At 42.5% G+C, this 25,779-nt stretch overlaps 2 protein-coding genes across 4 annotated transcripts in view; both read left to right on the top strand.

The window, feature by feature from the left end:
- The first annotated feature begins 8,487 nt into the window (after positions 1 to 8,487).
- LOC105915510 (cytochrome b ascorbate-dependent protein 3) lies at positions 8,488 to 17,492 on the top strand. 3 transcript variants are annotated; one of them, XM_036144665.1, is made up of 7 exons: positions 8,488 to 8,610; positions 8,946 to 9,230; positions 9,465 to 9,675; positions 16,459 to 16,667; positions 16,773 to 16,927; positions 16,999 to 17,164; positions 17,252 to 17,492. In XM_036144665.1, the coding sequence occupies exons 2-7, from the start codon at positions 8,949 to 8,951 to the stop codon at positions 17,276 to 17,278; spliced, it is 1,050 nt and encodes a 349-aa protein (XP_036000558.1). In that variant the 5' UTR covers positions 8,488 to 8,610; positions 8,946 to 8,948; the 3' UTR covers positions 17,279 to 17,492. The 3 variants fall into 3 exon arrangements, with proteins under 3 accessions (XP_036000558.1, XP_012705103.2, XP_012705110.2); XM_012849649.3 differs by having other exon boundaries at positions 8,489 to 8,610; positions 8,946 to 9,095; XM_012849656.3 differs by having other exon boundaries at positions 8,517 to 8,610; positions 8,941 to 9,230.
- A 3,990-nt stretch (positions 17,493 to 21,482) lies between these two features.
- The window catches only part of loxl2b (lysyl oxidase-like 2b), a 43,263-nt gene continuing 38,966 nt past the window's right edge, over positions 21,483 to 25,779 (top strand). Inside the window, exon 1 of the mRNA XM_012849631.3 lies at positions 21,483 to 21,575. The gene's annotated coding sequence lies outside the window, so the exon portion shown is untranslated. The remainder of the gene's footprint in view (positions 21,576 to 25,779) is intronic.

The raw sequence follows: 25,779 nt of genomic DNA, 5'->3' as shown, positions 1-25,779 counted from the left end.
CAGCTGATAATTTTTTTTCATATTTTGAAATTCTGTTGTGTTGTGAAACCCATTGTGTCACTGTGAAAGATAATGACAGTACAGTATGGTGTATGCCTACTTTGGTGACAAATAGTGAATTTTAGTGTTGTATTTAATACTGTTCCTTTCCAAAATAAGACCTAATATAGCTGTAAATGGTTGAATGCATCTGTAGGCTGCTCATTCTGAGAAGGGAATTAAATGCTTATTGTGGAATCGCAGTCATTTTCTGACTTTTAATTTGATGGCATGTACTGTGTTAGGCAGGGAAATCTATTGGTCAGCCCCACCAAGATTTTTTTTCACCAGCCGCAACTGGATTGTAGTAAGTTTGATAAGCTAGTTGAACGCCTAGCACTATTTTTCTTCACCAGACACCCACCGCACATCTGTCAGCACTGAGCACAGCTGTAACACTGCACATCTTCGTGACTGCCTGCTCAGAGCAGCTTGGCGTTTCAGCTCAGTGTCACACTTAAAACAGTTTGATGTGCCGAACTGGTTTAAAAAATCCCAGTGTTCTTCAATGGGGGTACTTTTTCAGATGTTTAAGTTCAATGTATTGTAGGTCAGGACAGAATGTTGTGATTAAAAGTTGGTTAGCAACAGTGCTAGGCCCAATGCACCTCTGCTAGCTGCTAACCGTGGCATGGATTTCCTGAACGGGGCCGTTGTTATTCCAAGTCTCCTGAGACCCACATCCGTTCAGGAAATTCATTCTGCAGTTAGCAGCCAGCTAGCCGAGCAGCCGGAGACTCTGGAGACTTTTTAGCATAAAACTTTAAACCATAGTAACAGTTTATGGATTGGAAATGTCCACTGGCTGGATTGGATTTTTCCCATCCGTGAAATACGTTGATATTGGAACATGATACCGATACCTACACCCCAACCTATCCCTAGTAGAAATTTCCTTCCTAAGTAAAGACAACTCAAAGAAATATGGGATTTTTAAAAACTTTTTAAGCCTTAAAAATTGATTGAGTTTAAAACTTTGAAAAAAACAATAAGACAGCAGAAACCCTGGATCATGTCAAAATGTTCCCACAGAGGGAGGAAAGTTTATGTAGCTGAAAATGCACCTCTGCAGTATGTCACACAGAAACCAATATATCGCCAACACTCCACTCCACCGTGACCTCAATCATGCCGCAACTGAAACCTCTTTGTAAGGCTTCAAATGCCGTTATCGAAGGGATACAGGCGTCTGCATAGAAAGACCACAAGTGGTGCTCAAGCACTTGTCCTTTTGCCCCGGATGAGGAAAGTACCCTTTCTGCTTGATTTTTTTTTCTTCATTCATCAATATTTTAGAATAAACATTACCCACTCTGCCATCAATTCCCTTACGGAGTTCTTGTGAGAATTCTGGACTGGCCTGATCCATGGCATGTACAAGCCCCTGCCCTCCCGCTCCCCCATTTTGCCTTCATGCAGGTGTTTGGCGCCAGTCCAAACACCTGCACCCGCCACACTTCTCTGACCCGTAGGATCAGACAGGTAATGTCTGTCTAATACACCAAACAAATGTGGTGAGGTGCAAAAATCCCCACAAAGCGCCGCTGAAAACATCACATGGCTTCTGGGCTGTCGTGTCCTAAGAAAGAAAAAGGAGGGGAAGGGGAGATTTAAGTGTCACACCTGCTGAAAAGGCTGGCCTTATTATACAAAGAGCATCTATGTATAACGCATAGCCTACACCTCTGTTTTTAGATCCTGGTCCTCCAGGCATACTGCCCAGCATGCGTTAGCTGTTTCTCTGCTTTAACACAGCAGATTCAGATGATTGCAGGTCAGTAAAAGCCTGTTAATCAGCCAGCGGCTGAAATCAGGTGTGCTAAAGCGGGGAAACATCTAAAACAGGGCAGAGTGCCTGTAGGACCACGGTTCAATAACACGTTTCGTAACCTTGGAATCCTTGATTTCAAAGCCTTACCTCTGTCTTTAAAAGGACAGTTTCACTGTTTTATGAACTAGACCAGTTTGCTATATTTTTTTATTAAACATCTTAATTATTTTAATATGAAAACCTGAAAGGACAAAAAAAAGCATGACCACATACTTTTTTGTAGATGAATGTCAATTGCCTCTCACAATAAAGTGTTGAAAATAATGGAACAATAATAAAGTCTTAAAAATAATGGAATAATAATACAATAATAAAGAGTTGAAAACAGATGGAAGTTTTATTTTTATTTCTTTTAGTCATGGCAGAGTTTTGACAAGTTTTAAGTTAAAGTATTTTTGATGATTATTTAATATATTGTTTTGTTATTGAAAAGCAGATAAAATATGGCCTTTGCCTGGTATTTATTTATTCATTTATTAAATTTGATAAATTGAATTATCCTCACTGATTAGACGTTTATTGAAGCAATTCTCTTTCTGCCTCGCTTAAGCCACACTGGCATCTGTGGCTTAGTAATTAAATAGTTTACAACCTACTGGACAGGCAGGTCTTTCAGTTATGATTAATAACATCTTCCTCCAGTACTCACCTCATTTTGTCTCTATCGACTGCCACTTGGAGCAATCATAACTTGTGCACCACTTTTCTTTCCACTGTTATGCAGACGATCTTCCGATTTACCTGTCTTCAAAACCAGGTAACAGTCACATTGTCTTCTCCAGGGTCAGTTTTAAAGGTTACATACCAAGCTTTTCAGTTCTTCCTTTTCACATTGAAATCATTCGGTTGTAGTCTATATAAAGTGGAAATGCTTTAGTCTGAAATCGTCATTAATTTATCCCCACATTCCCCCCTTTTTACCCCTGCACCTTCTGAGAACAACTCATTTTGGTGCTGTCCCAGACAGCACCCAGACTCTGGAACCAGCTCTCTCTGGATCTCCACTCAGTCTCTGATCCAGGTCTTTTTAAATCCAAACTTAAGACATTTATATACAGGGGGGCTTTTGATATTCAGTACCACAGTGGCATTCCTGATTTTTATATTTTATTGTTTTATATGTATTTCATCTTTTGTTTGTTTTATCTGTTTTTGAATGTTTTTTTAATAATTTTATTGTAAAGAACTTTATTGTAAAGCCAACTCCCCAGGTAGCTGTCGTAACAGGTTATTTAATAAATTAATTAAATTGCTGTGTTAACACAATAATTTTGTAAGTTAAACATATCCTACTTTTTAAAAAAAAAAAATTATTTTTTTATTTGAAGAATAAATTCAATGATGGGTGCCCTTTTCTTTGCCTCAGGCGCCTAAAAATGTCTGCGCATGTGCCTGAAATGATAAATGCCTCATAACCAGCTTCACTAGACACTTTCAAGATTTATGGACTCTCTATATTCAATCAGGGTCGTAAAATGTTTTATTTTATCCTATTAGAGCCAATCCAGAAAAACACTGAGGCTTTACTGATGACGGCCCTTGCTTGAATAGAGTCCTGGGCGAGCCTGTTCTCCTGTCTACCACAACAACCTAACATAAACTCACTCTCTCAACAGAGCCAGCAATGATGTACAGCTATGTTCATATATTACTATCCTTACAATAGCTGCGTGTTCACTAGAAATGGAACTAAGCAATAGAAAACTAATCCAGGTTCCCCTTTCAAAATACATTTTTTCTATGTCGTTGGCATCCAATCTCTCCCAGTGTGCCCTGACGGGTCATAAGCGTTCTCCAGCTGCTTAGAACACGTGCAGAGTGAGGAGGTCATGACTGATTAGAACAACGGTGGCTGTTTGACAGCATCCTGGTTAAAGAATTGTGAACTAGAGGAAAATGATACATGGCTTTCAATTGTTATTTTTATTGTTAACAAATAATAAGCAGGGCATGCACTCAGACCTCCTGAGTTAATATATTGTACTACCACCTTCCCATATATAAAGACTGAAATTTCTGTTCATCCGTCTTTGCAAAATAGCTCTACTTCAGTCCAACTGGAGAGTCTCTGTGCCCAAAAATATTCCCCAGATTCTCAACTGGATTTAGGACTCTGACAGAGCTATTGTAGTACACGGATATACTTTGATCTACGCCATTCCATTGTAGCTCTGACTGCGGGGTTAGGGTTGTTGTCCTGCTGGAAGGTGAACCTCATCCTCTAAAAGGTTTTCTTCTATAATTCTTCCAATCTTCAACAGGCTTTGCCATCAGTACCTAAGAAAAGCATCCCCACAGTATGTTGCTGCCACCACCATGTTCCACCATGGGGACGGTGCACTCCATGTGATTTGCAGTTTCCACAAAGGGCCAGCTTTGTAGAGCGCATATGTTGTCCTGTCAATAGATCGTACCACCCGAGCTGTGGATCGTTGCAGCTCCTCCAAGGTAATCGGGGGGTTCTTAGCTAATTATTGGTCTCATGCTGGATTTAGACCAGTAATTAGCCAAACTTTTTCCATCTTCAAATAATAGATTGAGATGTATGATCCTTGAGACATTGTTTTATGGACTAACCCTGCTTTAAATCTCTCCATAACTGTCTCCCTTACCTGTCTGCTGTGATCCTTGGACTTCATTTAGCTGTCCCCCGACATTCTCTCACAAACCTTCACAGAACAGCAGGGTTTACACGTCGATTAAACGACAAACTGCTGGGCTCTGTTTATTGATTGGCCGACTTCTTAAAGGCATTTGGTCTTGTTGGATTATATTTAGATGCGTCAGAGTAAAAGAGGATGGATACAAATGCACATTTTCAGATTTTTTTTAATAATGAAATTTTATATTTCAAAAACCATGTGATCTTTGTTTTCTTCCACGTCACTTTGTATGGGTCTATCCCATAAAATACATTGAAATGTGTAACTGAAACGCAGCATAATGTTAAGAATATTAAAAGGGTTGTGGATACTTGGGCACTGGAACCAGTGTGAAAGAAACGACCTTGCTGCTGTTTCCAGCGTGCTACTCTGCCCCCAAGTGGCCACGAAGCGTAATTACTTTGGCTTCCAAATCATTTTCCATTCTCTGTATTCTAAGATAGATTGTAGTTTCCTGTGATTATTGGACCTGAAGAAGCCCAGCTGCCACTCCACACTCTCCATTCCCACTTTCTAATAAAACCTCCAAAGGACGTCCACAGCTGCCTCAATCTTCCCGGAGCTGAGGGCAGAGACCCAAAAACCCCTGGGAGTGCGAGCCGGAGAGGCAAGAGGACCTTTGGGATCATATCAAGGGTGCAGACTGCAATTGGTTTCCTTTAACGAAGCCACTCACAAGTTATTTCCTGTGGCTGCAAGACAAAACCAGTAACACAGCGGGGCTTTACTGAACATCCCCCCCCCAATTTCAAATCCCATTTCCCTAACTATTGTGCCCACATGCAGGCAGCAAGAATAAATTAGATTTGCTTTTAGATTACCTCGCACAATCCCGCCCGCAGCAATAGAAGCGCTGTTTCCGGAGGTCGCTGGCGGTGTGTTGATGTGCAACGCTGCATGAATAGCAGCTGATTGTGACGGAGGCTGAGATGATGGCCGCATTCAAGCCATGGAAGACAGAGATAAAAACAGCTTACCCGTCTTCATTTTTAAAACTGGTAATCAGTGATGAAGAGGGGGGGTGAAGGGGTGGCAGTGTCACATTTTCAGCCTCCAGGGCTCTTCTGTGGAGCTTGAGGGACAATGGAGGTACAACAGAACTCTAAAACACGAAGCTTTAAGAGGATGAGTACTATTCTTCGAAGCTTGTGTCGAGAACAGCAGCCGAGTTCTCCTGTCGCTCAGCCAGAATTTGTTAGACTGCTGAGAAAACCCTGCTGAGAATAAACAGTGGAAGGTAGAAAGGGCTCTGTGACAGAATCAGGGATGACTTCCCCCAACCTGAAAGGTAGGTGTGAGATTTCTAAATTCACAGACTCAGCCTTCTGCTCACCGACAACAGATCAATATGACATCACAGATCCAGGCCTCCGCTTTTAACTTTGCTTCAGGACTGAATTGTTCGTTTTACTTATTCCACAACTCAATCGCGCGAGGAGGACAATGAGTTTTGTCTGATCTGGATATGGGTCGGCACGGACATTTTAACTCAAAATAAAAGCGGTCTGTGCCCTGAACTATAATTGTGTTATTCTTTACTGAAAATCACAACCAAACTCCAATAAGCACATATTCACAGTGACTTGCAAATCATACTTCTTGTATGTCTGTCACATTATAACCACATTGTTTGGGGATTTTATGTGACAGACCGATATAAGGTGGTGCATGATTGGCAAGTTGAATGAAATTGACATTTAAGATTTGTTTTTCCACCTCACGTGCTAAATGTTATTTCCTTCTGAACACGGCAGACAGGTCAGGGTGGAAGTTTAAAGCAGAGGTAGGTCATTATTTTCAAGCTTAGAGGAACTCTCACAGAGTCCCTGATCAATCGACCATCTCATGTTAACTCTGGAGGAGCTGCAATTATTGGAACTCGGGTGGAAGAAATCAGTTGACAGGACAAATGATCAGTCTGTAGACACATCTGGCCTTGAGGACTGCGGTCAACTGAGACGACACTTGGAGATACACTGTTAAGCCAGCTGCTGTTCACTCTGTTGTAAATATTAGCTTCACACATACACGGTACATTACGGTAACAAAGCAGCAGAGGGTGACTTTGCAGGCGCAAAAGACAGAAATTAAAAGAAAAGGAGAAGCTTAACCCTTGGAAAATGTATATTTATGAAAAAAACATTACTTTGACACTGATACTATAATTCATAATTTTACTGCTTATTTTTGAGAGGGAAAAAAAGTCAAAGTTTCTCATAATGCCTTTACAAGATAAACTTGGGCTGATTTTAGGAATTTATATCTCCAAAATCACAAGAGGAGACAACAAAAACTCTTCATATTGAGTTAAAAGATTGCTTATACTATAAATATTTCATAATTTTACTGTAGATTTTTTTTTTATTTAGGTTGTTAATATGAAGAGAGTTTCTTGTTTATAGTAATTATGTTGCTTTACTAATCTAAAGAATTTTGTAAAATGCACTTAAGATGAATTCTTGTTTTGTGTTGATTTTTGGTGAGGCTATTTATTCTTTAGTTCTCTTGTTGCCAGTTTTATTGTTTGAGAAACCAACCTGTAGTGTTAAAAATCTGCATCAGACAACATATGGCCATTAATTTAAAATAGGGATATATCTATGATGTTCAAGCTGTGCCTGTAATTAATCCCGTACTACAAAGGCAGCTGACAGCTCCATGTCCTGGTGCTGTATAAGGTTCCCCTTTTCTCCACTTGAGCACCTGATCATCTATAAGGGAGCTGTCTACAATCACCTCTTACTCGAAACACCTCAAATCATGGCTTCTGGACGATCAGAACCGCCCTCACTTGGACATCTGAGGAGCTGGTCTACTGCTGTTCTGGTTGCTTTGTTCATAGGAGATTGTAAATGGATTCTGTGGTATCAAATAGTTCAGGGTGGTTTTTAATATTGACAATTTATTGTGGACTTTCATAAGGGAGGGATGGGGTATGTCAGGTATGACAAATGTGCAGGAGGTTAATTGGTATGAGGCCGGTTGTGGAGGGAGGGGTTGGGTGTGGGTGTTCAGGACTGTGGGTGGATGAGGGTGGGCGTACGGGAGGATAGGAGGGTAGGGGTTAGAGTGGATAGGTGTGGGTTTGAAGGCTGTGTATATTTTAATATTTGTTTTAACAATGGAGAATAAGATCATTGTAAGAGTCGACTAGCTGAGCTGGCCTCGGCACGGGACAGAGGATGGAAATTAGCCTCGGCTAAAATCCTGTATTTTATAGTATTTCTTCAGATTGTATGTATACTATGTAAATGCATTGTCCCTTTTAAATAAATAAATACAAAAACAAAATTTTAGTAAACTCTGAAATCCTGGGTATAGCTTTAGACTTTCCCTTTATCTCCATGCACTTTGGAGAACTCCCTGAAGAACTCGGTGCAAGCGAGACATGCTTACTGAATATATGTATGACTGTAAGCAAGAAGGCAAATACCAAATGTTGGCTCCATTAAATGTCCTGTGACTTGACCATTTGTCTACCAGAGAACGCAGATGCTCGCCGTTATTCCCTCTAGGTGGAGCTGAAAGACAACAGATAAATGCTGCATGACTCCTTTCACTGAGATCACAGCTCACCCAGCTTTTTAAGGATAAACTCATTGGACTTGCAGACGAAATAACATTTAATTTTCCTTTCTGTCTATTGCTTTTAAACCACTCATTTAATAAGGCCTGATGATCCGTCTTTTTTTTTATAATTTTTTTATTTTATTTTTATTGTTTGTTTTTTGAGGCTGTCACGCACAATTTCCCCATTGTGGGACAGTAAATGTATTTTTTAATAGTATCTTATTTCTTCCAATAAGGAATATTTTCATTTTGAACTGAGCAGTCTGTGCGGCTCACTGTCGTATCATGACACTCAAGCCTTGGATTTCAGAAATTAGGTCACTGCCCGACAAGCTGATGCCAAATAAAACCACATTTCCCATAGTGGCTTGCGCTGGCAACACGGAAACGGGATAAGTGAGATTTTTTTTCCCCCCCTGAAATGAAAATAGTTTACCTGTAGCCTGAACACCTGCGCTTTATTGTGCTCTCCTTTTGACTTGACCCGTCTTTGTGTCTGTAAATGAGGTAAACAGTCAAACGCTTTTTAAGATTCGTGAATATTATAAAGCTTTATTTGAAAAATTGGAAAATGCGAGGTCGCCTCGCTCGTAGAGGGCGGACGCACCTGGCGTCATTACAACTGACTTTCGTACAGTAGTTTGACGTAAACAAATGTTTTCTTTTTTTAACTTTAGCGGAAGGGGAAGGGTTTACGAGTTTTTAATAGACAAAATTGAGAAAATAATATATTTCGGCTAATATTAAGCCAACAAAAGTCAAATAGCTGCCAGTTTCTGTCCAACTAAAACATGTTCTTTTTTATTTATCTTTCCACCTGAACTCCCCCGTCGCGAGGCCAGCTAATGCAGCAGAGCAGAACTCAATGTCCCAGCTGCCCCGGCTGCGTCTCTGACTCTGACTGCTTCCCCCTCGCCGGTCTCGACACAGCTGCGTGTGGAAGTGAGACCCCGTCGCCTCCGCAGGAAGGCGAAGCGAGCAGCCATGGCTGTGTGAGTTTCTATCAAACACAGGGCAGGGGAGGGACTGCGGTCCCGCCTCCACCATGGGTAGCTAGTTCACTGTTAGGACAGCACAGTAGTGTAGGCGCTGCTGGCAGGTGTCTCAGCTCAGCTGCTGTTGACCAGGTAAGGCTCCCCACACACACTGGCTCATATTTGATTGCTTTACCACACCTGGAGATGGCCGTGCTTGTCTCTCTGCTCACATCTGGAGGAAACACACGCAACAGTTTGACGGGACTGTTGCTTTTGTGCCTGATGTTGACGTTTATCAGCTGGCGGTTGTATGAAAACAAGTTGAGCAAAGCGAGGTCAAAGGTGTTCAAGGCCCTTCTCATCGGTGACTTTGCTCTCGCCCAGCCTAATCTGACGGATCGCGTGAAGATGAGGTCCACCGTGATGTTCTACCTGTGCTACCTGCTGTGCGTGGCGGTGGGGCTGGCCTGCGTGGCGTGCGTGTGCGTGTGGAACAGCCGGTGGAGAGGAGGCTTCGCCTGGGACGGCTCGGGCCTCCAGTTCAACTGGCACCCGGTGCTGATGGTGACCGGCCTGGTGGTGCTCTACGGCTACGGTAGGTGGGCCTCCCACGTTTTGGGTTCTGCACGGTTTCATTTCTCTTTCTCACTTCTGTTCCGTCTTTTGATGCAGAAGGTGTGTGGGCTTTTCAGTAAAAGTCTCGTTATGTCAGCTGTTATGTGGGGCACCTGCTACGGTGGAGGTTAAACTCCCCAGACAGTTACTGTCAGGGATTCCATTCAGTTTACGTGGCGTAATGGAGATCACCTTTACTCCTCTCTGCTGCCATGCAATCATGTGAGCAGGCATTCAGTTAAAATTAGGAAGTTAGCACTTCTGCTAGCTGTGACCTTAGTAGGGTATTGGCACTTACACATAGGCAGGGGCGGATTTAGGAAATTTAGGGCCCTAGGCAAAGAAATGCATGGGGCCCTCTGAATTGTGAAGACGACACATAAAACAGACCCATTATACAGATACAGAAATTTTAATAGAATAGACATACATTATTTGTTCTACCTTTTGTCCCTCTCTAATCCCTTTTCTTGCTGTTCTCCACTCATTTTCTTTTGTCCCTTTTTCTAGTAGACAACCCATGATCTGCTTATCTGTTTGAATGAAATAGTAGTTGGAAGTAAATCTGCGTCCGTCTGATCCTGTCCATCACCTGGAGCGGTCCTCTCCATATTATAGAGCAGCGTGGATGATCAGACAGCTGACTGGCCAGAGCTGGGTCATCTTCAGGAAGTCCACTGTGCTTGATTCCTTACCAGCAGAGTGGATGATGCTGTACCCTCTCAGTCTGGTGGAAACACATCATTATCAAAGCCTGGCTGGATAATTTTTTAAATCTCTCTGTCACAGCCCATCCCTGTCTCATTCTGAAAACAAACACAGAAAACACAGGAAAAGGCTTTTACCCCGTGGTTAAATGTATATTTACTCAATTGCTAAAGTAGAAATTTGAAGATTTCATGAAATTTTATTTGTGCCACTGTAACTCAGAGGGAAATCCAGCATTTTCTAATCTACTACTATACATATTTACATTGCTAGTTATAGATTTCAAAACCTTCATGCTGAGTGGAAATCTTGTACCCCTAAAATGACGATTTAATATTTACCATATGTGATAAACCGAACAAGTCTTTTTTTTGAGGACTGACTTCTTAAGCCAGAACTCTTTTAAAAAAAATCGTCTTCAGCTGGAGAATGAATTATGATAACAAAAATAAGATGCATGTCACAGGAAAGACTAGTGATGCTACAAATATGACAATTGCTTAAACTACCAAACAGAAAATTAATTTGTTTATAATTAACTCGACCCATTACATCCACAGCTGTACACAGTAACACACATTAAACCAATGTTAATACAAAGCTGTAATGCAGAGTAAGAAGTTGGTAATAACTTGTTTATGTTTTTTGAATGTATAAATAAGACTAAAACAAATAGACTGCCAAAACTAACTGTAAAGTTCTGAGAGTGATTTTAGAAGGAACACCCAAAGGCCTGAAGTTTTCCTGAAATTCAACATGAAAAAAATCCACCTAAATAATTGATTTCTCATCGTTTGTAGCAAATACAAACGAAATTTGAAACTTACTTTAAAATGACCTATCTACAATAAGGTGAATAAATCCTTAATATAGGGGGAACGTCCCCTTCAACGGACGCTCCCCAACAGGAGCCAGCGTTAACGCTGAGTTTGCTGCCGGTTGTGGGTTTCTGCTGCTGCTGCTGCAGTTTAGAAGCCGAAAGCAGTCACTTTTGGTAACTTTGGGAGCAGCTTTCTACTTTTCTCCTTTCCCTTATTTTCAGCACCACCAGGGTAGATTCTTTTCTTTTTCTTTCCTTTCTTTTCTCTTCTCTCTTTTTCTCTGCTCGTCTCTTCGCGCCGTTTGTTTTCAAATGGTTTGCTGCGGTAGTTAGAATTCTGAGAAAAAAGTCAGAATTAAGTAGATTTTTTATTTTATTTTTTGAGTGGCCCTAATCCTCTTCCGTACTGTATTACATACGTTTTTTTCAATATTTATTTTTCTCTCAAATTGACCAATTCCCTTTTAACAAGTGCATGGCAAACCATGCCAAGGTTCAGATTTTTTGGGAATCGTCTTTTGGGTACAGAAATGTCATCATAAACTCTGCTGATCTGTGTAATCGCTGCTTTGAAAACAGTTTTCATGACAACAGGAGGAAGTGTGTAAGAATTCAATTTAAAACGGGTTGTTGGCTTGGTTGTCTATTTAGTTCCTGTTTTGTGGTGACTGACTCATAACTCAGCTTTAACTGGGTTACCGAAGAAAAATATTCATCTGAAAATTGTCAGGTAGAAGGGCTTTGCTCAGGCAGATTAGAAGTGACTGTTGAAATGAACTAACTTCCAAAGAATAACCTGGTTCTGCCAGGAAAACCTTCAGTCTGGAATACTTTGGCCTTTCAGGAGCTAGGCCTTTTAAGGGAGCTGAGAATAAAGCACAACGGGTTTCAATAATCTGTGACAGTTCTGTAAAAGTACTGTAAATATTTACCTGTAGACGAAAATACTTCAGCTGTAGTCATAAGTGATGCATTGAGACAGATTACACCAGCGTTTCCCTTAAAGCTCTGATGAAAGTGATATAACGGTTCAGTGAGTCAAGTCAGGCTGTGGTTTCCATCCTAGGCTGCAGCTCAGGGCTGAGCATTAACTGCATTAACTTAACGCAGCCCTAATTAGTGTGAATATGAGGTGGTAAAGTTTACTGGCAGAACAAATCCTCTGGCTAACTCCGTCAGGAAGCATGAAATGCATCTCCACTCCCCCTGGGATTCCGTGCAGATCAATTTAACCATAAAACCCGGGCCGCCTATTGGAACAGGAACTCTAAAGCCATTGTTTTATCTTATGAATGTCCTCAGGCCTGTGAGGACCTTTAGAATCACTTTCCATTTAGAAAAGGTCCTTTCACTTCACATATTTAGCTGGTTTTGTTTGTGGACCATTGGAATATCCTGTTTCAGACCTAGGAGGTTTGTCCTTGCAGACATGGAGGCGGTGGATGAACCTGGGTTCACGCTTTGAAAAGTTGAGCTTTCAGTTTCCCTAAGTCTCGAGCGAATGACTGTACCTAAAGAATAGGAACGATAGATGTGAAGCATGTGCTGGAAAAGTAAAATCATCCAAGCAGTGTTATGGATAACACCCCACCGTCAGGTCTAATAAAGTATCTTGTAGAAGATGAGAGCCCAGACTGCATCATCGTGTTAGCGCTGACCTACAGAGCTAACGCAGGTTTTTTCTACCCAAGGACAGCAGAGGTGCAGAAATGTGTACGAGACTCAGTGCAGTCACCTATGTCACACCGGGTCCGTAAACAGAGTAGAATAAAGACATAACAAGTTCTACTCAGTCATGAGACTTTAGCAAGCAGCAGCATTTTTCATGACAAATGCTAGCTGCTGAATGCCTTTCTCTGGGTGAAATGAGTCTTTTTGTTTTTCCTGTCTGATTGACACTTCCCTGCAGCACAGAACGACTTCTACGTGCGGTCCCAGACTGTTGGCGCTTCCCTCTAAAGAATCCGCTGTGGCTTTACCTTTTACGCCCTCTAACTTCTTCAATATTTATGAGCCAGGAATTTCAGTCAACAGCCTCATCCTGCCTCAGCCAGCTTAGGTAACAAGAGCTCCACTCCCATCTAGAACTGTTCTTTTATACAACTACTGTTAAAAACCTGCCTCTGTCAATTAAAGCCCTCCTATGAATTAGTGGTCTCTAGGTTCTGATTCAGTTCAGAGGATGACCTCAGCGGTGACATGTGCCTCCAGATGCAGGATCGGTGTGACGCGTCTCAGTCAGAACTAAATGGGCTCTGTGCTGTTTTAAGCAGGTCAGCTGAATTGATTTCAAGCGTGACTCGTCTGTCAGACACTAGGAGAACATGTGACCGGACAAGCTGAGTAGCTGCTGCAGAAAGAAGACAAAAGATCTCCTGGCAGTAGACCGTCACACCATGTCATCTGTCAGTAATGACAGCCTGTCTGTATCCGTCTGATTAAAACTGAGTGCGTGTCAGCAGCAGGTTTTCAGCAGTTCTGGTGGATTCTGTAGTCGTGTTCGGGGTGTTTCTACGAATACAGTTCAGCGGCTTTTTAATGATTGAATGGTGAAACGGTTCATATTTCTTTGGATGTACAAGTTTAATCTGTATAAACGATAAAAATTCGGCATGCGATGCTGAAATATACCCATACTGATGGTTATGTCTTATTGCTAACACACTAGTTACAGCAAACCTCTAACCTCATTCTGGCTGAATATTTGACGTTCTTGCTTACAGAATCTGATGTCCACATAAACTGGTTGGGTTCTTGTCACAGATCTGCTGTTTAGTAAAGCTGAGGTTCTCTAAGGTTATAAGGGGCCTATTTGGATGTTTGGGTGGGTGTTCCTGCTGCAACACTGAGTTATGTCCAAGGGTTCATGTCGTTGTTGATTTGAGAGCATGTTGCAGCACATTACGGCAATCCTGCTCCATCATTATTTCCTCTGCTTTGCTCAATGCACCAGGACCACTGGCAACATAACAGTCCCACAGCATAATACCATCACCACCATGCTTTGCAGTTAGAACAGTTGAGGCCCGTTTACACTACACTTTTTTAACCGAGCCGAGACCAGTCCGAGCTCGGTAACCGAGATAACTCTTGTGTGTAAATGGTCAGCAGACTGAACCAGACCGCGCTAACCATAACCGGACCGCGCTAACTGCAGACAAGTTCATCAGTAGGTCTCGGACTGGTTTTTTTTATCCCGGTTCCCTGAGAACGAGGAGCGCATGAGCAGACCGCGTCATGCCCTTACAGTCAGCTGACTGTCCGCGGGTTTCCCGGCGTGTCTGGCTGCACGTCCCGATTCACACTCCATTCAGTCAAATTTCAGACATTAATAATAATACTAGCTTCCTTACCGTGCCACACGGTTTCCAGAGATGATTCTGCTTATGAACCTCAGCGTCTGTTGTTGTTTCCCGTGTCTGTAAATCCTTATTAGATGTTAATTTGTCTTATCCACGTCCCAAAAGCCGAATCTGTCTAACAATAACATCCTGAATGTGACGGGTGCCGCCATTTTGATTTGCTCGGTCCCGCCTTCAATCCCAGAGAGCGGTAGTAACGCAGATCGCCACTAGGAGGCGAGGAGCAACCAAGGAACCATAACCGAGATAACTCCTGTGTGTGTAAACGGCTGCATTTATCTCAGTTAACTGGACCAAGCTAGGACCGGTCTCGGCATGGCTCGGTTTTTAGGTGTAGTGTAAACGGGCCTTTAGAAGTCTCGTCTGGTCTTAAGACCCTTTGACATTTCCCTCTGGGCTGCTGCTAATGCTAGCCATGCCTAAAGGTGGAAATTAGCATGACAACAGGATGCGCTCCACAGGGGTTGGGCTTTTTAAAATGTATTTAAATTCTTTGGTCAGCACCCTCTCACGCCCTGTGGGTATGAAATGAGCTTTACTGCAGACACTTCCTGGCAGGATTGTGTTTTGGTGGTTCTTGGACTGTTCTGGCTTTCTGCATTAAATTGGTTTGGGTCAGATTGTTGAAACTTGGACACAGTTGGGCAGCAGAACAGTGAAAGCAAACCTATATTAAAATGTTCTATATCATGCTGTTTTTAAGCCTTATAAAGTCAACTACAGGCATTTGATGAAATATTGTCTTTGGCACTACAGAGTATTCATTTGTAATGAACTCTTAGTAGTTTTCTGGTGCTATCTTTTCCAACCTGGAAGAAAGACCCTTGCTTTCACTGCAACTGCACCTCTCCCCATGTGGGGGCGCTCTGGAGCTGCTGCAGCACCATGTCAAAAAACAGCAGCTGCTGTCGCTGTGCAGATCAAGTGGCAAAAGAGCCTGGTTGTCTGAACTTTGAGCATAAATGTTTGTGCGCTACCTCACATCACCGCGTGTTGCTCTCCGGTTAGGGGCGGTGCAGTGGAGTAATGAGCATTCTACATCGACCAGTAATAAACCACTTGTTTTCCAGAACAGGGAGGAGCTGCTGCTCAGAGAGCAGAGTTCACACGTGAAACTAAATACCATTATGGCCATGGTTATGATGGAGGAATAACATCATAACATGATTAAAAGCTCAGAAAAGTTGATTTTGCATGATATAGGTCCTTTAAAACTGGAAAAATCTGTTTATCATGAACAATCTTTATAATCCGATTACTCAGCTAAGTTGAAAATGTATGGATCATGCTTTGAAAATGGGTCTGGACCTGGAACCCAAGCGATTTATATAAACCTGTGAATTTCACCCTGAGGAGTAGTCAGACAGAACTAAAGGGTTGAGGTGCAACCTGCTGAGAAATGTTGGACCTGATGTTAATGGTGACGTGTGTTTAGCATCAAGACCAGAATTATTCTGGCAGATTTGGGTATAAAAGATTATGTTGATGGCAAGAACGGTTTAACTGTTGTAATGCCAATATAGGTTGGCTATTAAGGAGGGTGTACATAATTAGAAAATGCAAGTGTTTTAACTGAAATAAAGTAAATAAACAGGTTGTATCACGTCAGACACCTACTTCCTCCCCGACTCCTCCTGGAGCAATCTGGAATAGAACCAGCAACTCAGTGCTCTGAAACAAATGCAGTGACGACCTGATCAGCAAATGCATTCACAGGATCAGATATTTAGATTTTTTTCTAAACACGGTGCCAAGGCGGAAAGACATCAGTGGAACTCTAAGTTTTTGCCCTCAGGAGACACAGCAGATGTCACTTTTTAAAGTGTTTGGCATAAAAATGATGAGCATGAGTTTCGCCTTCTGTTGCCTTCAGGCGCTGTGCTGTACCGTGTGCCGCTGACCTGGGGTCAGAACAAACTTCCCTGGAAGCTGCTCCATGCAGCGCTGATGCTCCTCTCCCTCATCCTGTCCGTCCTGGGGCTCTGCGCTGTCTTCGACTTCCATAACGCCCAGAAGATTGCCAACCTGTACTCGTTACACAGCTGGATTGGAATAGCAGCCGTAGCTCTTTTTGCAGCACAGGTACACGGCTTCACATGGAGAAACGGGGTGTTGTTTTTTTTAATCAGTCAAGTGATGGTTGTTTTATTCTGATGTATCTGTCTGTTCTGACCCGTTTTTGTGCAGTGGACGGCGGGTTTGGCAGGCTTCCTCCTGCCCTGCTCCCCCGTATCGCTACGCATGCTCCTGAAACCCGTCCACGTGTGGCTGGGCGGCAGCATCCTGCTGCTCAGCGTCGCCGCCTGCATCTCAGGCATCAACGAGAAACTCTTCTTTGTCCTGTGAGTCCTCCTTTTTACGTTTCTGAGTTACAATCGCAATGTTTAACCCTAACTCCTGTTTGTTTGCACAGAAAAGCGAACTCCAGTGGAGGACCTTACTCCAGCCTTCCATCCGAGGCTTTGTTGGCAAATTCATTGGGGGTGTTGATTGTAGCCTTTGGCTTGGTGGTCCTCAAGATTCTGTCCAACACTAAGTGGCAGAGACCAGAGTCCCGTCCTGAGGGCATGGCTTACACGGTGAGGAGATCCCTGAAGCTGACGGAGAATAAAACACCTGATTTATTCACACGTTTAATAATAAACCTGATCGTCTTTATCTTACAGCCGTTGCTTCAAGGAGAGATTGAATGAGAGTCGAGCCACTTCCAGCAGTTTTCTGCAAAAGCCGTGCAGTCAGAAGAGATTACATGTGGCTTGAATGTTTCTGTTTTTTTTCCCTGATAATGATTAACTTTGATGTCTGGTGTATGAAGTACTAATCTGCTTGTTGTTGATGTAAATATTTATCAGGAGTTATATTTAAAGTTGCTTTTCATCCAAAGAATAAATGATGGTTTCTCCATCAGATGTCTCATGTTTGTTCATCAGTTAATCTGACATGCTGCAGCCTCGCCCTTACACTCTTCTTAAAACAACTGTTGTCTTTTAATGTTCAACGGAGCTTTACAAGTCCTTCTGGTTTTTTCCTAACTTGTTAAGATCAAAGAAAGCGACAGGATTTACTGGGAAGACTTCAGTGGTCAGATGGAGAAGGATTGTTGCATTTCTCTGGAGAGGTGCCGTTTAACGCCTCATGGCCAGAAACATGGTATTTTTAGTTTTTGGCAACCGGTCAAATTTCCCAGTGGAAAAAGTCTTTAGCCTTTTGTAAGTACACACAGTGCTTAAAGTTGTTGCATTTTTCTCACACTGTAAATGTTTCTGATGGTAAACCAGATTTTAATATCAGAGACAGCTGGAGTAAATACAACCATCTGGTTTGAAAAGAGGATTTCTTTAAAGGAACAAAGCCATCTGCAGCATCCTGGCCATATTTGAACAAGCCACCGCTCTCTAGACCTGGTGACCACTGACAACCACTGGTATGAAGCATCTGGAGTAACTGGCAATGATTGTTTGCATCTCTGGAGGAATGTTGGCCTGCTGTGGAACTCGGGTCCACTTCAGCTCACATACGGTCCACCACCAGATGTTTTTCAGGATTTTACACTAGAGCTGCATTCATGGTTCCATCAATTAGGTCTTCCAGTTCCTGAAATGTCCCAACGCCGTACCAAACCGTCACTCCACCACCACTGAGGTGGCAACGTTTGTTTTATTCTCTAAAATGCTTTTAGTCTTACAAAAGACCTAAGAGGATGCACATCCTCCCAAATGTTCCACTTTTGTCTGGTTGGTATATAGAACATTTTCCAAAAAGACTTTGAGTTGATCGGACCATTTTTTTTGACAGATGTGAGAAGGGCCTTGGGTTGTTTTTGCTGCCTAGCAACCGTACGGTCCCAGGGACTCTCATCAATGCTGTTTTCTCCCAGTCCATTTCTTACTGTTGGATCATGAACTCTGACCTTTGCTGAGGTAAGTGAGGCGTGCAGAGCCGTAGATTTTGTTCTGGGTTCTCCTGTGACCTCCTGGATGAGTCCTTTTGGCAGGCCAGCTGCTCCCTGGAAGGTCACCACTGTTTTCTCTATTTGAGGATGACGGCTCCGACTGCTTCCCCAGACAGATGGATGTCAGTGACTCTGGGCATGATGTGTGGTTATTTCAGATCTAGCCTACTTTAAGCAGTTATTCAGGTTCTATCACATTGGTTTCTTTATACAGCTTTGGCTGTATTCCAGGCTGGGAAATTAAACAGTTCTTTTAAAAATGTGATTGAACTTTTTTTGATTTAACAAGGCAGGCCATTAGTTTTTCACATGTTAGGGCGGTATGGTTTTTTTCCCTCCGTAAATAAAATAGTTTGCACAAACGAAGCTACCGTCTGTAAATTACAGTTTGCAACAACTGAGGGTCTTTTTTAATAGTAAAATTGGTTTAATAATCTGTTACATTTAAGTGCCACAAACTCAAAAATGAAGAAATCTGTAAAAGTGCAAATACCCTTTTCACAGCACTTCATACAATAAATACTGTAAATTACAACACATACTGATTCTCAAGGTTTTCATATTTGCCTCACGGTGTGACATTTGTCTAACTTTTTCTCTTTTTGTTCAGGAAACATTTCTACTCCAAAAATATTCTGTAGCATCATTTGAGCATCAGGTGAGCTAAGACAATAAATGGTGAAAAGGTTCATTCACCTGTCTCCACCAGCTTTTTGACATTCATAAAGATTTTAACTGCTGCTGTACCCCTGCAAAACTTTTTTTTAGTTAGCCTATTTAAATAATTTTGCTAATCTGTTTGTAGGACAAGTATTAGTGTATAACCAATATTTATTCTTTCTTGAAGAGTGTCAAAAAGAAAAGCTTTGTTGAAATAAAGCCACAGATGTCCTGTTTGCAACAGGCCAAGAAGGGAACACAGTGAACATGGAAGAAGGTGCTCTGGACAAATAAATCCAAAATGAAACATTTTGATCTCTTTGCTGTGGTGGCAATCTAAAACTGGACACATCTTCCTTTCACCGTAACAAGGTAGTGGCAGCGTACAGAGAGTTTAAAAAACGGGGCAATCGTAAAATAAAAAACATACGGAGGCTGCTACGGATCTGAAACTGGAGCGGGGGTTCACCTTCTAACAGGACGACCTGAAAACTGATATAAACCACATATCCTCCTTTCACTTCACCACCTTAGGTTTTTCAGTCATAAAATCCCAATAAATACGCGGACGCTTGTTGTTTTAACATGTAAATATGTGGAAAGGTCCAGGTTTACTGTGACTGAAAGTGAGACAGCTGAGGTCTCGTGTGTGACCTCTCCTGTGAAGTGAGGGCAGGATGGATTGGTGGACCTGCAACAACGGTCATGACGGATCTCTCTTAATTTTTCTTTTAAAGAAAAAGAGAAGAAACACATCAAGTAATCTGCAGTGGTTGAAAGTGGAAGTAGTGGAAACGCACGATCCCACGATGCAGAGGAAGCCACAAATGTCACTACAAGTTCTCAAATACATCCCAGGTGCAGTAGTCACATGTTGGAGAAAAAAGCCCCACAGAGCAAACAGCCAAAACAGTTGTCTTCACCCTATTCCTCAAACACTGAAACTCAAACTGTCAGTTCCAATTCTACGGTATTTCACTGCTACAAGTAATCTAGTTTAACTTTTTGTTCTCTCTCTTTTTTCTTCAATGTGTGCTTCTGTGCTTTTTGTTTCTCTTGTTGTGTCTCTGCTCTGTCTTCTGTAACCCCAGTCAGTCGAGGCAGATGACCGTTCATACTGAGCCCGGTTCTGCTGGAGGTTTTCCTTCCCGTTAATGGAGAGTTTTTCTTTCCACTGTCGCTTCATGCTTGCTCAGTATGAGGGATTGCTGCAAAGCCATGTACAATGCAGACGACTCTCCCTGTAGCTCTACGCTTCTTCAGGAGTGAATGCTGCTTGTCAGGACTTGATGCAATCAACTGGTTTCCTTAGAGAGGACATGTTTTGACCAATCTGTGTGATTTGATTGAATTTCACTTTGTAAAGTGTCGTAAGAGGACATGTATCATGAATTGATGCTATATAAATAAAATGTAATTGAATTGTATTAACCCACCCGTGGCTTAAAGCATCCCATTCAGTTTAACAGGGAGGTAAATTTGGTGGCCTCTGCGATCTGAAGACAACCATCTGACACAAGATGGCAGCAAAGTGCAAGCAGCTTCAGGCCTAAAAGTCCAAATAATCAACAGAATGTTGCTCATTAAAAGACTTAAAAGGAGCTTCTTCGCCAAAGATCTTCATCAAAATACCAGTTCAGACGTAAAGCTCTTCAGCGATTATAAGACGGGCTTGATTGATGTAATGCAAATGAAGATTATTTTTCCCACAGATTATTGAGGAGAGAATAAATCATTTTTGACATGCCATTTTCTTATGAAAGACAGAAACATTATTTTTCAACATCCTTTTACATTGTTGGATTACCTTTTGCTTGTTTAATGTCTCATAGCAAACAGACATCTTAGACGAATAAGATATTTTGAAACCTAATCTGTTAGGGTTACAAATAATTTAACTGCGTGAGTAATGGATCTTATTTCAGGTAAACTGCTGCAACAAAGTAACTTCATGAAGATGTTAGAGTATAAATGAGATGCAAATATCTCCTGGGCTTTTACTCAGTTCTGTAGAGCTGTCCTCTGGGGTGGGTGAAAAGGACTTTTAGTTGTGTGTGTAAGTGTGTAAGTGTGTGTGTGGGGAAGGGGGGGGGGGCGTGTGAAAGAAAGAAAGAAAGAAAGAACAAACATCTTCCCTTGCAGTCCTGGGGAGGCCCTTTTATTGGACAGCTGCTTTTGCACCCCCTGGGTTCCTTGTGCCCGGGTCCCAGTGAAGGTAGCTGTCAGTGGGCGGGGCCTCAGCAGCTTAGGACCCCTCCTTACACTGGTCCTGGTCTGCAGTGAGAGCAGTGAAAGTTCAGAGCAGCTGACTTCAGGATCCAGGGTGTGCTGCTTGGAGCCTGGTACCCGGAGCTTCATCTCACCAGAGGGGAAGAACAGTGAGTTCAGCCGCAGCTCGAACTTTTCAATCTTTGACTCCAAACTCGGAGTCTTGTGAACTGATTCAGTGTTTCCAAACTCTTTTAAAGATTTATCCTTCCGGGCATGGCAATTTTTATGCATTCCCAGCAGCACTGTATTGTTTTCAACACAACTTCGGAGCATTATGAAAATACTTTAAAAAGCAAGGTGTATGTTTCTAGCTACAATATGTGTGCCATGACCATCTGTGTCAGTGTTATATGTGCTTTAATTGCCTACAGTTATCCATCAGATAAGTGCAATAGGAATGATTAAAAAACGCAGGCTGCTGTAAAACACAAAGCGATTTCGCTTTTTCGTCTTGGTAAGTGCCTGCACTGTTGGCTGCTTTTGCATGGGTCACTGGAAGAGCCGCTGGCATTCCTGCAAATTGACATTTTGACCTTTTGAGACCGCTTCCATCGCAGGTGGCAGACAGAAGCCTTACTGAAGGCGAATAGCTCAGATGGCACACACAAAAAAAAAGTTCTTAGAACTTGATTGTACGTAAGGAGCTGGCCGGCATCCAGTTGCCCCTATAAACACATCTCAGAGTGCATGATGTGTGTTTCTGACAGCAGAGGTTTCCCATTTCAGGTTTTTTTTTTAATCCAGTGTTGTATCGTTTTGTTTTCCTTTTACGCCAAAGGGAATCAATCCCAACCTCGATGTTTAGCCGCTCCAGCGTCACCCTGTCTGCATGCCTCCTGATCATTTCCCACATCACAGGCGCAGGCCGGGCTGCTGTGAAAGCCCGACTCAGATCGTTTGTCCGACGACGGCGCTTGCTGTTTGGACGGACGCATTGTTGGCCCGACCCGGAGGCTGGGGAGTTTCATTCCATCTGTTCGCTGCGCGAGGAGCTCGTTGAGTCGAGCTTGTGTAACTGGTGCCACGTTACAGAGAGGAAGGCAGAGAACGCTGCTGCTGATGGGTCAGCCCGGGGCTGCCAGATGTTTTCACACTGAGGCTCAGGACGGACACATCTGTTGTGAAGTCATTCGATCATATAAGTTATGCGCATGCTTTTTGAGCTTGTTTTCTTGGTTCTGGAATTCCGTATTAATACTGTTTCATGCCTGCTTGTTCTGATTCTATGTGCACAGCTTGTGGGGCTTCGCACCAAAATTCCACACCATTTTCTAGCATCTGGATGCATAGTAACAACATTTGTCAAGCTGTGGTAGTTATCCAGCACAGACAGTCAGCTTGAGAATATAACTGGTCCTTTGGGTTCTTCTGGGTTGGGAGGTGGCTCATTCCATATTGTACCTGGGGAGCATGGAGCTGTTTGAGAACCTACATTTTGGTCTTGTCTGTTGGTACTGAGGTTGTAATGAGGTGTATTGTCTTGATCTGAGCAGAGATGTTTGCAATGATTGTTTGCGTTAAAGTGACATAGTCCAAGCACAGAAGGTAACCCCGGAGAACATTCCACAGTGTTAGACGGCTGTTTTAATCTCTTTGAAGTGGTTGTTGTCGTTGCTTTTACTCTGTTAATCATGACAGATTCCCACATCATTTTGTAATATCCAACCAATCTGTTACCTATACCCGCTCATCCGCCCAGGGTGGCACATACAGCTGGTGCCTATCTCCAGCGGTAACTGGGCGAGAGGTCAGGTCCACCCTGGACAGGTCACCAGTCCATCACAAGGCAACATAGAGACACACAGGACAGCAGACCACGCACACATGTTCACATCTAGGACCGATTTAGAGAGACCAACGAACCCAACAGGCAAGGTTTTGCACAGCAGGAGGAGGGTGGAGTACTCGAAGAGAACCCATGCATGCACAAGACAACATGCAAACTCCCTGCAAGTTAGCAAAAGTGCTATAAAAACTAAAATAATAACCAGAACTAAGAACTAAAAGCAGCTAGCTTCAGTGCTTTCTTAAATTTGTTGTCTGTGGTGTCTTCAGAGGGTAGGGAAGGGCACCCATGGTGGACTGTTTTGTTAGGGGGGGATACAGCCGTAAAGAATTAGTGGAACAGCAGGATCATGTTGATGTCTGAGTAGTGACCCATTCTTTGAGGTGGTATGGAGGATTGTCATAGATGGATTGGTGGGTGAATAGGGCAGCCTGGTACAGATGGGAATCCAGTGGAGGAACGTCTATTACCGTTGTTTTGTACGTATTGAAGTTTTTTGCCATGTTTGGATGGAGTTCCATAGAAAGGTGCATAGTCGAGTCTTGAGGAGCGTGAACATGTTTTTTTAGCACCCGAGAAGGAGAGCAATAGACAGAGGTTGGAGATGTTCTGGAGATGAAAGGAGGGCTTACAGAGGCGTTTGATGTGAGTTTCAAATGTAAAATCAGGGTCATGATCAGTGACTGTAGACGGGAATGTCGTGGGCAGAGAACATTATGGAGGAAATAGACGATGAGTGAATCTGATGCAGGGTGCCAACAACAATAGCTTCTGTTTTTAACATGCGCAGTTGGAGAAGATTTGGCATTCATGCAGACTATTACTTCCTCAAGTGGAGAGGGACTGTGATGAACCTGCAGAGAGGTGGGGATCTAGCACTGCTTGTCATCTGCATAACAATTAAAAGATCATTATGTAGAAGACACGTGGTGAAATGTTGTTAACCAAGGGGGAGAACGTAGAAGGTAAACAGAGTGGGCCCAGGGACTAACCCCTGCGGGACTTACTGGGATTTCAAACTCAATGAGTTTAATGGGGAAATAAAAAGAAAACTGCAGTTATTATATTTTGCGTTTGTACCACACTACTCACAATGTTGGTCAGAAATTATACACACACAGGCAGGTGACTCGTATAATATATGGCCAGTGTTGTGCAACAGGTGTTTTGCTAAAATAGCAGAAGCTTCATATTTATATTCATATATTCATACCTGTATGACACCAGCGTGTTCTCACTTGATGTATGCTCCCTCTTATTCCCCTTATCGTTGTGCTCTTCTCCAACTTATTTTCTATTAAAACTGGTAGTTGGGATAGCTCCTGGCAAAAGCATCTGCTTCTTTGAGGTGCAGCCATTCGACCTGCACAGGCAGTCACTCTAGTTTGGATACCAATTCTCACGTCCGAGCTTGCATATCAAAGTGAGGCAAAGTTTTGTTTTTTTTCTTTAGCTTCCAGGTCTCTGAAAATTGAAATTCCAATTAACCGCAACACACTGAACCATGACGACCCTGTATCCACGATGGAGGACCAACTTGGTCGTCAACTATCCACTCGCTATTAAATTGCTGTTGATTCCCCAGTGACACAATTCATGTCCGAGTGATCATGGAAAATGCTGAAAAGATGGAAGTTATTTTTCCATATATATATATATATATATATATATATATATATATATATATATATATATATATATACAACAGACTGGCGACCTGTCCAGGGTGTACCCCGCCTCTCGCCCAGTGAACGCTGGAGATAGGCACCAGCACCCCCCGCGACCCCATGAGGGATAAAGCGGTTCGGAAAATGGATGGATGGATATATATATATACACACACACACATATATTACGTTTTGGCCCTGCAATAGACTGGTGACCTGTTCAGGGTGTACCCCGCCTCTCGCCCATTGACAGCTGGAGATAGACACCAGCACCCGTCGTGACCCCAGCAGGGTTAGGCATGTTGGAAAATGGATGGATGGATATTACGTTTTGGTACAAAGAGAAATGTCAAACTTTTAAATTGTCATAAGATTCCCTGTTTTATGTATTCAAAGATGCTAATGCATGGAGAAACGTAAAACTAGCCTTTTTTCTCAACCTTTATATTTAAAACCATCTCCCAGGTCTCTAACATTTTTGGCCAAGATTTCAAAAAGCTGCTGCAGAGGGCTTAAAGAGCCACATGTGGCTCCTGAGCCACAGGTTGCAGACATCTGGGCTAGAGGAAAACTAAATAGAGGGCAAACCTAGAAGAAAACCTGGCTCCTGCTCATCTAGGCAGTGTTGGAAAGTGAGATGTGAGAGCAAGGGAAGCCTAATTTGTTATTTAATTAGTTGTTTGATTGAAGAGTTTTCATCTGACCTGGTAGTGGAAAAAAGTAAAAGAAAATAATTAGAAAATAATGATCACAAAATTGAATATCCAGCAAAAATTTAACAATTTATGATCCTAAAACGCAATACCATGTTCAAAGTAGAGTAGGAAGAAGGATAACATTTTTAAATCCCCAGAGTTT

Source organism: Fundulus heteroclitus, chromosome 12 (assembly GCF_011125445.2).
Source record: "Fundulus heteroclitus isolate FHET01 chromosome 12, MU-UCD_Fhet_4.1, whole genome shotgun sequence".
Taxonomy (NCBI): domain Eukaryota; kingdom Metazoa; phylum Chordata; class Actinopteri; order Cyprinodontiformes; family Fundulidae; genus Fundulus; species Fundulus heteroclitus.
This window is presented reverse-complemented; position numbering and strand designations above follow the sequence as displayed.

Bases quoted from the DNA above. Each gene is read 5' to 3' on its own strand.
- LOC105915510 (XM_036144665.1), top strand. From the start codon at position 8,949: ATGCAGCAGAGCAGAACTCAATGTCCCAGCTGCCCCGGCTGCGTCTCT. The intron at 9,231-9,464 runs GTAAGGCTCCCC...GCTCTCGCCCAG, and splicing joins GCTCAGCTGCTGTTGACCAG to CCTAATCTGACGGATCGCGT. The intron at 16,928-16,998 runs GTGAGTCCTCCT...TTGTTTGCACAG, and splicing joins GAGAAACTCTTCTTTGTCCT to AAAAGCGAACTCCAGTGGAG.